Source organism: Strix aluco, chromosome 4, assembly GCF_031877795.1.
Source record: "Strix aluco isolate bStrAlu1 chromosome 4, bStrAlu1.hap1, whole genome shotgun sequence".
In the NCBI taxonomy this organism is placed as follows: domain Eukaryota; kingdom Metazoa; phylum Chordata; class Aves; order Strigiformes; family Strigidae; genus Strix; species Strix aluco.
This window is the reverse complement of record NC_133934.1, coordinates 73884103-73898847: the sequence shown is the minus strand read 5'-3', so window position 1 is coordinate 73898847 and position 14745 is coordinate 73884103. Positions and strand designations below refer to the sequence as shown.

Below are 14745 nucleotides of genomic sequence, written 5' to 3'. Positions count from 1 at the left end.
GTATAGAACACTTTGTAGTAGTGGTGGATTGTTACCTGTGATAACTAGTTCAGTTTTAAATTTTTCAGATAGTTCAAAGTCATACGAAATCCAATTAGAGATAACATTTTTGCCCATTTTTCTAGAAAAACAAGTCCTATATAATCACTCCGGTCACTTTTACCTCTCCTAAGTAAACAGTTTCAGGTTTTTCACCTTACCTATCCAGATATAGAGTGGCTTTATTTTGCCTTAAAATATACTGCATTTTGCAAGGATTACTAAACAGTTTCTTAAAAAGGCAAAAAGTCTCTTTCAGAAGTCATCACAGTGTGTAGCACATCTGCGAGATGCTGGGAGCTGTTCTTATTCGCTGGCAGTTTTAATGGTATAGCTTCACTGTATGCAATTAGCTGGGTCTTACTCATACTTTTTTGGTATCTTTTGTAAATGCAGTAACTGGAGAGTAAAAATATTTTGTAGTGTTTCATGCTAAGGTAAATTTTAGCTGTTAAACTTGTAGTTTATTTTCTGTAAATGAAACTACAAAAACTGTCACAGCTGAGCACGTGGGTTTATAACTAGATCCTGAATGTAGTTCAGCGACTTCCAGTTAAAAGGGAAAAATCACATACTTCTAAAACAATTCAAGTTGTCTATGAAACAGCTGCTGTCCTTCTTAAAGCTTTAATGTTAAGTGTTAAAATGTTGTTATAGCGGACAAAAGCTTTAGACCTTATTTGTCTGCAGTAAAATGCTGACACAGAAAATATAACAGACATGAGAGGCAGTCTGCTTTGTGAATCTGTATGAAAAATAGGTAGTAAATTTTGAAAATGTCCCTGTTTACGTGAGAGACTACCTACGTGGCATCATCTGAAAAACTCCTGCAATAATTTAACGTCCTGTATCGGAGAATACTGCCTGGTGAGCAGAACAGAAAAAACATTCATCTTCTATTAAAAATTGTAAGTCTAGGCTAAGTCCACATGATTCTCTGTGACTTCAGTAGATATTTTGCTGCAAGTCTAAAAGCAAAGTCAGTTACTTTTCAAGATTTTTTTTTTTTTTGTAGGTGATGCTTTTACGTAGGGTATAAGCTAGAATCAGTTTTTATCAGACATTTGCTCTACCTAACAAGGAAGCTGGCAACAGGAACAAGTTTTTTCTCTGCTAGAAGGCTGTCATTTAAATTGACATAAGGAAAGTCGTAATTAAATATGTGCAGTGATGCTCTGATATTGCAGAGACAGAACCTGTAAGTATTATCTATAAAATCTAAAACCAGCTTATTTTTCGCATTATATGCACTACCAGATACCTAGCTATGTAGTGCTGAATGCAGCTGGAACGAAAATTAGCTCCCGAGTTACACAGTAGTAGTTATTCAATGCAAAGTCCTTACTTATAGATGAATAATTATCATATTTATTTTAATCTTAGCACAATAACATTTTTAGTAAGTATTCTGAGTGCAAGTACAGAATGGTAGATCACTTCTTTCTTTGTTGTAAAATAAAATAAAATTAGAAAGCAAAATAATTTTGCAGCAAATGCATTTGTCACAGAAATATCAGCAAGACCGATAAATAATAGACTGATACTAAGCAGGATCTATTGAATTAAGGGCTCTGTTTGAAAGTCCTCTTGAGGCTAAATGCAGGAAATGGTATCGCCAAGCCGTACAGCAGGGTCCAAGTGAAAGGCCAGTGTTCACCCAGCTTTCCTATATACATACATTTTTAAGTTTATGAGGTTTTGAGAGGGTTAGTTACACTGTGGGCTTGTAAGGAAAACTTAGTATCTTCCTTAGAACCTTCATCTTGTCTTGACTGGGCAGCAAGGCTATGAACTTAGATGAATATATCAACATACCCTTTTTAAATAGAGAGCTCTCCAAGTTTAGCAATGTATCGTGGTTATTTAGTATATTTTGAGGACAGTCCAAGACATTTCTTGGCACTTCATGAAGTTACTGTTTGATGTATCGGATTCGTGTAAATATATGAGCAAATACAGAGATTGTGTTGGTGACATGTAGCAGAACTTAAGATTTTAATAAGAATTATTACTCTTACAGCATAGTAATGTGCCTTATAAGTGAATGTTTTTCAGGAAGTGATGAACTTCCTAACAAAGTCATGTCCATCTATAGCAGGGAGGTAGTTTACATAAAAGCATTTTATATTGCATTTCACCAGAAGTTACTGTTAGTGCAGCTCTCATAAGCACTGTCAGTGTCCCATTTGTTAGTGTAGGTGTTTCCCATTCCTTTGCCTTAAATTCATGATCTGTTGCTGGTTTTCAGTTCTGTCCTTATTACTTTAATTTTCCATGTGAAGGTGTCTGAAACATTTTGGCTTCTTTACTAACCTCCCAGCAGCAGCTGCTAACTTTTCCATGTTCTGTGCAGCTCATTTGTCATCTTTTAAGTCTGCAGTGTTTTGTTTGTGAGGTGTAATCCATATACATAAAGGAAGCATTAAATAAATACTTTTAAGAAATGAACCAACATCAATGAACGTTAAGTGATTTTTAATTTTAAAAAAATTAAGAAGGAAAAGTAAATTTTGCAGCCTGTAATGGTGTAAAGCCGAGTGGTGATTTTTTAAATAACGAAAATCTAGTAGATCAGTGAAAAACCTGTAGATAAAAATGTTGGTAAATAAATTGATACTTTCAGGCTTCACTGAAAACTGTTCTGTGCTTTCTTGACATTTGGGTCTCAGTTCAAGTTAAACATGTAATCGTTGCCTGTAAAACTGAACTTGGAATTAAAAACCAGTGCTGAAGCAGTAGGCAGTGCATTGAATACTTGTAGACTAAATTCCACCATTTTCTTCATGAAAATACACTGCAGTCTTCATTTCTGAGAAGAGTTTTCTTCCCTCTAAGCATCTTAAGATGTACCTAAGCATACTTTTAGGATTTATTGGTAATAGATCTCACCTTCACCTTGCAAGAAGGCAAGGAATCAGTTTTGCTTTAATATACTTGTGCCAAAAGTCCATCTTGAAGGTAACTAAGAAGGTCGGAGCTTCTTGCAACATAGGTCATGGTTCCAAATAAAAACACTGCTCTTGGCAGCATGAGGAACAGCTCATGACTAGTGTTTATTCTCTTCATTCCTGCAAAACGCCTAGTCTGGCAGACTGTGAAGCGAAGCTGTTCTGACTTTTGCATCCATTTTAAATGTACTTTGAGTTCTAATGACATTTACTGAAGTGAACTTAGACAGCAAATATTTACAGTTATAAAAGTTATGCAAACGAATGATTACTGTTAAAGGTTGTAAAAAAAGTGGTGTAGCACTGGTATTTATTTAAAGATGAGTTGTCCCCAGGCTTTTCTATTGAATTTAGATTGTTTCTTTGTCTAAGAATGTGTATGAATATTAAAAAATTAAAGTGCATCTGTTTATATGTGTTTATAAACAAACACATACTAAATCTATCACCCTCAGATTAAGTTGGGGGGAATTTTACATTTTAAGTTAAGGTGAATTTAATGCTTCTTAAAGACCTGTACTGGGTTTGGCTGGGATGGAGTTAATTTTCTTTATAGCAGCCTGTATGGTGCTGTGTTTTAGATTTATGACCCAAATAGTGGTGATAACACACCCATGTTCTAGCTGTTGCTGAACAGTGCCAGTAGAGGGTCAGGGCCTTCCCTGTTTCTCACTCTGCTGCCCCAGCGAGGAGGCTGGAGGTGGGCAAGAGGCCGGAGGGGACACAGCCGGGACAGCTGACCCTGACTGGCCGAAGGGATATCCCAGACCATATGGCATCATGTTCACCAGTAAAACTGGGAGGATGTTCTTCCAAAGTAGCTGTTGTTTGGATACTGACTGGGCACTGGTCTGCTGGTGATGAGTGATTGCGTTTGCATGATTTTTTTTTTTTTCTTTTTTTTGCTTCACTTATTAAACTGTCTTCATCTTGACCCACACTTTTTTTTCCACACCTGTAGCCTTCCAGTTCTCTCCCCCTTTCCTCTGGAGGGGAGTGAGCAAGCAACTGGATGGAGGCTTACCTGCCAGCTGGGTCGGTCCCCTCAAGACCAAAGGGCAGATGTGGCTTTTGAGACGGAAACGCATATTAACACTTAATTTTAGTAGAATTGGTTTGGTTACTTACTGTGTTTCACCAGGCTTGCGTTCTGACAGTTGCATCTGTGCTAGGGTCTGAGATTGGGCCACCAATTCAGTTCTGACCAGGAAGAATCAGTAGAATGAAGTGAACTTCTGAGAGGCAAAAAGTCATCTTTCACATTCTTTATAGGGGTTTAAATGGAAAATAGTAAGGAGAGCAGTGTAGAAATTCTGTAAAACTAGCAAGCTTCTTTCTAAAGGTAATTTTTTTTCATAACGCAAAGAAAGCTTTTAAGACTTGGTGAGTAATTTAACTATTAGATGTTCATTAATTAGTAATTGACACTGACTTGAGTTTCTATTTGATCTTTTTCTCTCCCTATATCTGGAACATCGTTTAAGTAATCTAAATAACCAAATCGGAATTAGGTTTAAACTTTAAAAAGTTATTTTGATCTTCAGTGTCACTTCTCCTCAGATTTGTGTGGAATTTGATAAGAAATAGAATCAATCCATATTGTTGTTGCTGTTCCTGATCTACAGAGTGTAGAGCTTCCAATTGTGAAGTTGTAAGCTCTAAGATCACTGTCAGTTTGAATGTCCCAAAACTTCAGGGGACTTTGGTGATCTGCCTTTGGCAGCTGTGGTAAAAAAACGGTATCAAGTCCTTCCAGCTTTTACATTTTTTGTCTTCATTTGAAAGAATTTACTTCTGAAAGAAATGAGGAATGCATACGCATACTTTTAAAGGCTCTTGCTTTCACTGAAGTATAATATATAAGCTATACTCTAGAAAACCAGTTCCTATGGCCATATCTGAGGGGAAGAGACTGGCTAGGACTGTTCTTATGACCTTACAGCACTGCGTATAAAGCTATACAGTTCTCCAGACTTAAACTGTGGATAATAAATGACCACAGAGGTAGAAAGGGAAATCAGTAATACCAAAGGAACATTTAGGAAATTGGTAAATTGGAAGGAAGCAAACTTCAGTAACAACAGAATACAGGACAGATTGAGAAGGGGCGAGAGAGAAAGTTCTGACAATAGAATTTAAGTGAAAACAGGGTAATCAGATCTGCCAACATTTACTAAAAGAAAAAGTTTAAGGGCAGATTATTTGTTCATTCTGTAAAGTCCACTTTGACTGGTCTGTACTTATGTTAACTGGGTTAAACAAATAAATAAAGAGGTCGTAACACAAGTAGTAATAGATGGTTAATCCCTTCTAACTGGCATATCAGTATTATTCATAGATTTTTATGTTCTAATCCTGAGAATGAAGATGAGAACTGGGGTGAGTTGAATTTTGCAGATGAGCAGCAGTTACACATAAAACCTTACCAGGCTCCTCACCAGTAGCCAACACCAAGAGCGTATTTTTGTTGAACATACTTCTGGTTGGACCAGGGATCAGACCAAGATTCACACTGATAAGCAAAGTGTCATATTCAATCAAATGACTGAATTACCCACAGAGTGCCCATCAGTGGAGTAGATCTTGAAAACTGCAGATGGGAAAAGGTAGATCTTGTAACTTGAAAACTTCACAGGAAATTGACAGTTCTCTCAGTTTTGCTGGGAACAGTACTTTGGCTGGTTGGACAGGTGGACGATTGCTCAGTTAAGGTACAGTTTAGCCTGAGTAGGGGTAGTAGTAGGTACCGGCAAGTCTGGTCTCTTTTTACAAATATAAACTGAATCTACAAAACAAACACTGCATGAGACAATTTATAAACGTTGGCTTAAATGATAAAGAGAGTAAGTACTTTAGAAGTTACTTCCATGTAACAATACATTTGAGGAGCTTTAAAAATCTTAACTCTTCAAGGAAAAAAAAGTTATAAAATTTAATACTAATACTATGAACAAATTGGTAACTTAATAATCTTAACCATCTGCTGCTATTGTCTAGTAGTAAGATACAACTTTTTGAGGAAAAAATCAAAACTATTTGTTATAACATAACCTGTTATATTTGAATAACTATACTGAATGGCTTCATTTTTTTTAATATTCACTTGAATTACAGTTGTCAGTTCTTACAAAAAGGGAATCCTTACCATATTGGTTTTAGATTTAAATACTTTGCTTAGCTTAAGTCATCTGATTACAGTTATTTTGGGTGTCTTTGTTCCGGTTTCTGCTTCTGAAATATCTCTGTGTCATAGTTAGAGTCCCTGACTCATCGGTAGCCATGTGTGGTTTTTGGAGTTCTCAGTTTTATCTTTCCTATAATTGAAAAGAATCTGCTGCTGAAGAGTGACCTTTTTTGGTGCCTGTGTATGAAGGGTTGGCCAGGACAGCATTCTCCTTCTCCCTGCATCCTGTACAGTACATCGAGTGAACCGCGCAGCATCTTGAGATGAAGAAGTTTCCTCCATTTCTAAAACATTATTCTTGGCTGCGCTTCTGTAATGTTTGGCAGCCATCGCTGCTTATTTTAAGATGTTCATTAAAGAAAAAAATTAACAGGATGAGAGACAGCTGCAGGTACTGGCAGTATACAAAATTCATAATTACTAAGAGTAACTGAAGCATATTATAGTATAATTCAACCGAAAAAACAGCTGGCACATGCTATATTTGTCATATGAGAGCTTTGCAGAATGTACTTGCTACAGCTGCTGGATTTATTACCCGTCTGCCAAAACGCGAAAAGCTCACCTTTTGTTTCCTACTCACTTAACAAAGACAATATGGAGTAGGGACTGATTTGATTATTCAGCAGTTGGGGTTACTGCTCAGTTTTAATATTAAAATCTCATAATATCTGTTTGGGGGAGGGTTAACAATCAGAATGAATCAACTGTCTAGCTCAGTAGTCATCACGTTTCCTTATGCTTACGAGGTTAAACTGTTTTCTTTAAATACGTGTGCAGTGTGATCTAATTATAAAAATAATTTCTTGATATGCAGCTGTATATGAGCCTGTAAACTCTGTTTATAGCCTGTGCTGCTAAGAATGCTAATTCCACACCTCAGTACAAGTATTGAAGACAGATTGTTTTCAGTAACTAAGAATTTTGAATTTGGAAAATTAATTGATTTGGATAGTCTTCCAAGATGACATAACAATGAAGGAGGTTTGTCAGAATTTAAGAATTTCCTTATTTTCAAAGCCTTTTTTACTAGCATAGTTAAACTTGAACATAAGCAGTCTACACATTGTAATGAGTAGTGTTTGAATAGTTTTCTAGGGAGTTTATTTTTAAAAGGTATATATGAAAATATATGACAGGAATTGTATAAAATTTCTGTTTTGCTAATAAAACAGTTTATAAAAACTGAACTTTCAAAAAACAGCTGTTCATTAGGATTTCTATATTGAAAATGCTTCATCTTGATGCTTGGTACTGATTACAGAGGACAAATTACAATAATAGTGTTCAGTATTAACATACTATCTTGATCCTGCAATTTTAATCCATCTTTAACTCTATTTTATATAAAAATGTTCACATGTGGTAACACAGGTATAATCTATATGCAGTTTTAACTGTTTCACATCGTTTAAATATCTGCCTACATACTCTTACCTTTACAGCAGCTAGTCAGAAGATGTTGAACTGTTTTTATGATCTCTACCTGGGATTGGTTAAAGGGGTATATTCGCAACCTTATGTTAACAGATGGATTGCAACCTTGTATTTCAAGTACCATATAGCAGTTTTCAGTCAAACTTCTATGAAATACTAAGTTTTAAAGCTTTTAAGAGTAAATTATTTTTGAGAACTAGATTCCATCATTAAAATAGTAGAGGCTTTTTAAGGTGAAGATTGGAGGATAAATTATTTCCTACTTTACCTCTGTTCCCCCAGAAAGAATAAAGGCTTTAGCTTCCATTACAGGGCGTGTAGTTTCAGTAACAGGCGGAACACCTAAAGGTTAGCTATCAGCTTTCTGAGCACTGTCGATGTGCTACATATTCATAAAAGTGGTTGCATTTCAGCATACTTTCAACTTGGGAAAGGAAAGTAAAGTGAGAATAGATTTGAAAATTCTTCACAAGTATGTTTGAACCTCAGTGTAGAAGATGAAATTGTGTCAATCTGGATCGTGCCACTTTTTGCGATGGCTGTTGCTAGTGGAGCAGAGACTGGTCAAAGGTTAGAGCAGCGCATTCAGTTTTGCATCTTCCTCTGGCTGAAGTTACTGAAGTTCAGATATTTTTCCATCTTTGGTCATCTGTCTTCTTCAGTGACTTGTGATGACGGGAGGCAAGACCTGTTTCCTTTGAGCACCAACTCAAAAGATGTCTACCATAACCCAGATATTTTTTTGTCTTCCATACTATATAAATTCAGGATCATTAAAACTCATTCAGCATAAAAGTGAAAAGACCACTTTTAAGAAGGTGACATTTTCCTTTTCCTTGTGAAGTGTTACATTGTTGTCTGTCTCACAGGTATAGAACGATTAGGTTTCAGGTACTTCAAAGTACCTTCAAAAATGTCCACTCTGAAGTCTGATTATGGGGACACTAATTAGAATGTTAATCTAAATATTGAATGCACTGTGCAAATGCAGCTTACATTTATAGCATATATGATAGCATACCTGCAAAATAGGATTGGGTAAACTGAAAAAAACCTCTGTGAGATGTCAGATGCTCTTTACAGAGTCCTGTTGATTCAACAAATACACCTTGTTCCTCTTCCATTATAGTTTTGCATACACATGAAGAAGTGCTAGCTGTGTAGTGCTCTTGAAATCAATGTTTTAAGAGCAATGCTGTAACTAAAAATATACCATAAGCTCCTACAATGCAAGAAAGTACCTATGAAATCGTATTCCTATAACTGATGCAATACTGTGTGTTTATCAGCATCTTTTCTTCTGATTTATAGAAGTGAGCTGAGTCAACAGAAACTTCGTAACCAGGAGCTCACTTCTCAGCTGGAAATGGCAAATGAAAAGGTAACTGAGGTAAGATAATGACTGATATGACAACTACTTTCAGTTACAAACTGCTGCACGTACACTGGGATCTTAATAGAAACCGATTTAGATGAGTTATGTTGCTGGCTTAGAAAAAACTAAGGATTTTTGACAGGAGTAGTCATAACTGGAAAACCCCACTGTTTCTGCTGACTGTCATGTTCAAATGGCAGGAAGAAAAATGAACCTTCCTCTCAAATTACAAGAAAAGGGAAAGGAGAGATCATCTTTCAAGGTTACTAATCTAGCAATTTTAGACAATTCAGGAAATGTTTCTGAAGTCACTTACGCCTGTGTATGCATGCGTACCTCTACAAAGGAGTAGGCATTGTGTTACAGATAATGTCGCATATGCAGAGATACCAAATTCTCAGCGTACTCTGTGTATAGTAGAATTTACACTGTGTGTGCATATATGCATATAGATAAAAGCATTATCCATTACAGATTAAGGGTAGGGTTGTTTTGGAATGTGCATTGTTCAATAATTAATGGCCACTTTAGAAAACAGCTATCCTGTCAGCCTCATAAATCTGGGATAAAATCCAGTTCTATCTAGGATAAGTCCTTCTGCATTGTTTGTTGTAGTGCTGTATTATTTAGAGGAGAAAAATGGGGCTGATGTGAGAATAGATTTCTGTAAGTAAAGGATGGATAAGAAAGACTTTAATCACACCCTTTGATGAAGAGAAGAAACCTGTAGCAAGATTAGCATCTCATTTGTATTATCTAGTATATTCTTTCCTTTAAGTATAGCTAAAACATTTACATTGTAACATTGTGTAAATTAAATTACCTGGATTAAAATGTCAGCTTTTGTGCATCTTACTTCAAGATGGTGAAATGAGTAAAACTTCCTCTGCAGATTACTCTGATTGGAACAGTCCTATGTCGTAATTAAGCTGGAAATTCTCTATAGTGTGTCAGCAGTATGTCTTCAGTCTTATTTTAAGTGGTAAACAGTTCCACTGCTTAAGTTCCTCTTGTTTTAAGCTTTTTCACTACAGTGTGTGTGGATCCAGTAAAAAGAACTCTGCGTTTGTAATGAGATATTTCATTTACACAGGACGAAAAATTAATGGTGGAATATCGAGAATACATCAATAGGCTGCAGAGGCGACTGAGCCACGCAGAACAGAGGGCAGCTACAGCATCTCAAAAGGTACAAAACAAACAAAAAAACATGTTATCTAAGTGCATTTAAAAAAATCCCATTGGATATTACAAAAATATTCACTTTGTATCATTCCTGAGGCAGAGGTGATCGTTTATGTGCATTATTACTAATGTAATTTTAACAACAAGCTTGTACTTTGGATGCGTCATCACAAAACTGATGCATATTCAATTAAATGCCACCTTCTGACAGGATGCTTCAGTGACAGTATAAATTTGTTTATGGAAACAAATTTGATGCGAATTACACTTGCGTGGTTCAAAATGTGTGAATGAAGGTGTATGATCATTTCCTTCTTCAGAAATGGCAGCAAGTTAGCAAAGAGAAAAAAACCTCCCATCAAGCCAGGTTTTTTAGCTTGGTGTAACCTGCTGCAGCAGTCACAAACGATGGCTTCACGTGGTAAGGAGCAAATGTTGCGCTGGTTCCTGCACCTGTCTCCTGGGGAGTCTGCTCTAAAACAAAGCGTGTCTGGAGTTGCTGGCTAGGGAACTGCCTTTATGCAACCTGCCAGGCAGCGTAGCTCTTTTCTGGGAATTCTGTTTGTGGTTTTTTCAGCCAAGTAAGCTCCCTGGTCTAATTCATTGTGTGGCTGCACAAAGAGCGTGGGGAAATGGCATGCAGTTGTTACGGGACAGAACTGGTAGCGGGGACCTGTTCGGCGTTCATCACATTGCAACCTTGAGTACCTTCTGCCTTGTCACGCGAACCTCCCAAGTTGTTAACTTCTTGTCTGTCCACCTGCATTTTCATTAGTAGCCTCCAGTAGCTGTGTCCCACACCCCACTGCAGTTACCATCAGTTGTGCGTAACAGATGCAGTAAGTCCTGTAATGTCAAAAATACTGACAATTGTGCAGACAGAATAGGAAATACTTGTTTTTTTCCAGGCCCCGGGGATGGGGAAAGGAAGGGGTGGTGGATGTATCTCACTACCATAGGAAACATGCCTAGTACATGTTCAGTGTTCTGAAAACTTCAGACAAGGTGTGTCTGTTAGGGCCAAGACCTTGTGCACTACTGTGATCACTTCATGAACTGAATTGTTGCTGCTGCCTTTTCCGGTTCTCTCACCACTCAGTGCCAGCTTTGAGCAGTACTGTTCAGTATTTTTAGACATCAGGGATATTGGGAGGAAAGGTTTTCTTCTCTTCAGAGAGAAAAACGTCAGGCTTTAATTGTATAAACCCCGTGCTACCTGCAATTCTGTATTTTCTCTGCTGGACGACAGTAGGTGAGGTTTTTTCCATCCAGCTTCTTTTTTCCATACCATTCAAGCTATACATCTTGAAGCAAATCCCATGGCAGGTTTATAGGCTGGGTTCAGTTCTTTGCCAAGCAAATTTGTTACCCAAGTTGGTTTCCTATTAAGTAGAGGTGGTCTTTCTGCCTCCTGATTTTTTAGTGATTTAGGAAACCCATTTGCAAATTGTAGCTTTTTAATGGGGGGGATCCCATGTGGGTTGAAGAGAGGAAATGTTTGGTTGATCTAAATTGTCCAATTAGGACAAAGGGCATTTTTTCCCAACAGCAGTGAATAAATGGGCATAGCTGCCAAGCTATCAAAACATAAGCTGTGTTTCCTGGCTGTAAATGCTCTCTGTCATGACAGGGTCTACCCAGCTGGTGAAGATCTGCTCTGAAAGAGTGACTTATCTTTTTTTACCTCCTGTTTGTTACATGGATCTGTTCAGCTCTCATACTTCTGAGGTGCTCTCTTCCCTTAAAAAACATGGTCAAATAACCTTTCGAGGGAGTAATTCCTGGCCTTGGTGTCCATGTAGGAAGAGGTCTTGCTGTTCCTGAAAACATCAGTAATTAACTGTTCCTCACCAATCTCCCTCTGAAAGGTACCAAAGAGATTAGACAAGACGTTTAGCAGCTAAATTGTTGTCCAGACCTTATTGCCAGTCTTCAGAACTGCCTTGCCCTCTTCAGGCTTGGCAGAGGTTACTGCTGCCAGCTGTCAGGCACAGCTCCTTTGTAGTGACTAAAGGACGTCTGTGCCAAGCCCCCTCCTCCCCCCTGCCAAAACAAAGACATACCAGTGCTGTTCCTACTAAAGGCTGGAAAAAGCGGTCTCCAGTACTGCTACAAGAAAGTCCGCTCTTCAGAATCTGAAGAAATGAGGCGTTTATTGTCTTCTAGCTCTCAGAAAACCGAATGCTCACCTGTGTGCTTCCTCAGATTCAGAATGGTAACTCTTCTCTGTATTCTGAATCTGTAGGTTGAGGGCTACTTTCTGACTTAATTGCGTATTCTCATTACATTATCCAGCTTACTTGTAAAATTAAATCCAGTATAGGCTAGAGCTGGACTATTAGGGAGTCTAGAAATTACATTTTTGTTGTGGTTAGTTCAATGACTATAAATCTTAGCTTATTAAATAACAGTAATTCAGTAAGAACCAAAAAATGCAGGATAACATTTGCAAAGGTTTAAAATGTGTGTATTCTATGTAGATGTCTTTAAAGTACACCCCTGCTGCCTAATCTTTCATCTTCTTGAATTCTTTGGGATCTGAAACAAGACAAGAGCAGTACTCATCTACTGTAAATGCTCCTATATACCCCAAATTCCCACTTACCTACGCTTCTTCCCTCTCCTTCCTGACACCTTCCATATCGAAGCTCTACTGATACTTTGATCTTACAAAAAATCATGTAAGAAACTGCTTGCTTTTAATTACAGCTCAGCCTGATAACTACACAGAAGAAAAAAGCTGCTTCCCTGAAGGATCTGGAAAATACTTAAAGACGTTGTATTGTTCATTCACCCCATGTTGGAGTTAAGAAGATTACTGGAGCATTAAAGTCAAACGCACAGCAAGGCTTGTAAAACTTATGATAAACATTTTCTGTTTTATTCAGGTAAGAAAGGGGGTGGACAAAGATACTGTATCTGTATGCATAGTAAAGACTGGAAGAAGACTGCAAAATGATGTCATTAAAGTCCTTTAATGTAGCAGATGAAACAATCTGATACAGTGCTCTGGCATATTGGTCTTTTTTGGTCTAAAAAACACCAGCTCCAACTATGACAAGACTGTGTACAGGGAACAGATGACATTATATTGAAATTCATGAACAGCTTTGCTCACATACAGTCGATACCTTTAATTTTTCTTTGTAGTGCAGTAAATTGGGAACATTTTGAAGATCTTTTACGAATTTTAGTAAGACACTAACTACATGGCGAATGTCAAATAGTTGCTGTTTTTACGGTAGGCATTACAGCTGCAAAATGCCTCCACTGCCTTCCAGTTTTAAGAATTTGGTTGAGCTTGTTCTGATGCCCCTGGGAAACAGTTAATAAATAAAATACCGCTGTGGCTATTCATACAGCTCGTTCCTAAGGACCACAGTCTGTCTTCATTGTGCTTTTTCTTCTCAATTGCTATTTTACAGTTGTTCTTTGCTTTGCTGTTGATCTGCCCTCTTGGTTTGTATGTGTCTGGGAACTTCAGTTCTCTGTTACTTCAGTTTGCACAAAGCTGGTGAAGTCACCCAGTCATCCAGCTTTTATGCATTATGAAATGGTGTGTCTGATTTCTACAGATGCCAGTATGTGGGAATCCTCTTGCGCATATGGTTTTGACAGTTGAGAAACTTCATACATATCATTTTAAAATTAGAGCTGAACTCTTTTTCTCTTTCAGCATATATTATAAAGAGCTGATAGGTGTTAGCTGATTTTGAAGTGCTCCCATCTTGGCCTTAAGGGACGTAATTTCTTCTCCTTCCTCTTAAATGTGAAGAGTGTAATTCTGATTTATATCTTCTAATTCAGTTGATGGATAACGCTTACCCAGGGCTTGGTGAAAACTGTTGTTTTGGACTAACAAACCCAGACATCTCTCGCAGTGGATCTTCACCGTATTTGCATTTTAGAGGACAGACTTGGGTTGATCACCACTTGGAAATGAGTTTGTGCCACCTCCTGCAAACCCAGGTGTTCAAGTAGAGCCTGCAAGAGGGATGCAACCTAAAGAAAAATTTCTGCTTACCGCAGAGGAAGTTACTATTTCCTACAGTTGCACGCACTTCTTTTCTAGTGCTTTCTCGGTTTGGTACATGTTTGTATCCACTGCAATCTCTAATTTTGCTAAAAGACTTCAAAGATTTTTTTCAAAGCAATGTGGATGCATTGTCCAGAAGCTCCAAATGTCTGTTGCAGTGAGATTTTCATCAATCAATCATGTATGTGGTACAGAGGGAGGTAAGTACCAAGCACCTTATTTTCATTTGCATAATGCGCATCTGAGGTGATGACAGACCACCTGGAAGATTTTGTGTGAGCCATTAATCCCATACACTCCTTGAAGAGAGGCTCTAGCTCTCTATGGCAGGTAACTAAGTTTTGGTGTGACAATATTTGTGTACTTGTTCCTTGAGGCACAGAAGGGCACCCGCTTGGTTCCCTTTTAATTATGAGTATACTCATTTCAACTTGTGGTGCAGCTCTTGGGTAACGGGGATTTGCCACAACAGGAATTGCAATGATGACACACGCACCTAACTGTAAAGTTAAGGGGCAGCAGAGCAATTATGGCAGATGAC

The 14745-nt window shown here is 37.7% G+C and overlaps 1 protein-coding gene across 3 annotated transcripts in view; it reads left to right on the top strand.

Annotated features, from left to right (window-relative positions):
* SCLT1 (sodium channel and clathrin linker 1) overlaps positions 1-13544 on the top strand; it is a 46310-nt gene extending 32766 nt beyond the window's left edge. For all 3 annotated transcript variants that reach the window (XM_074823658.1, XM_074823656.1, XM_074823657.1), the window contains 3 exons: positions 8920-8998; positions 10077-10172; positions 12878-13544. In XM_074823658.1, coding sequence (XP_074679759.1) covers positions 8920-8998; positions 10077-10172; positions 12878-12940 — 238 coding nt within the window. In that variant the 3' untranslated portion in view covers positions 12941-13544. The remainder of the gene's footprint in view (positions 1-8919; positions 8999-10076; positions 10173-12877) is intronic.
* The last annotated feature ends 1201 nt before the right edge of the window (positions 13545-14745 follow it).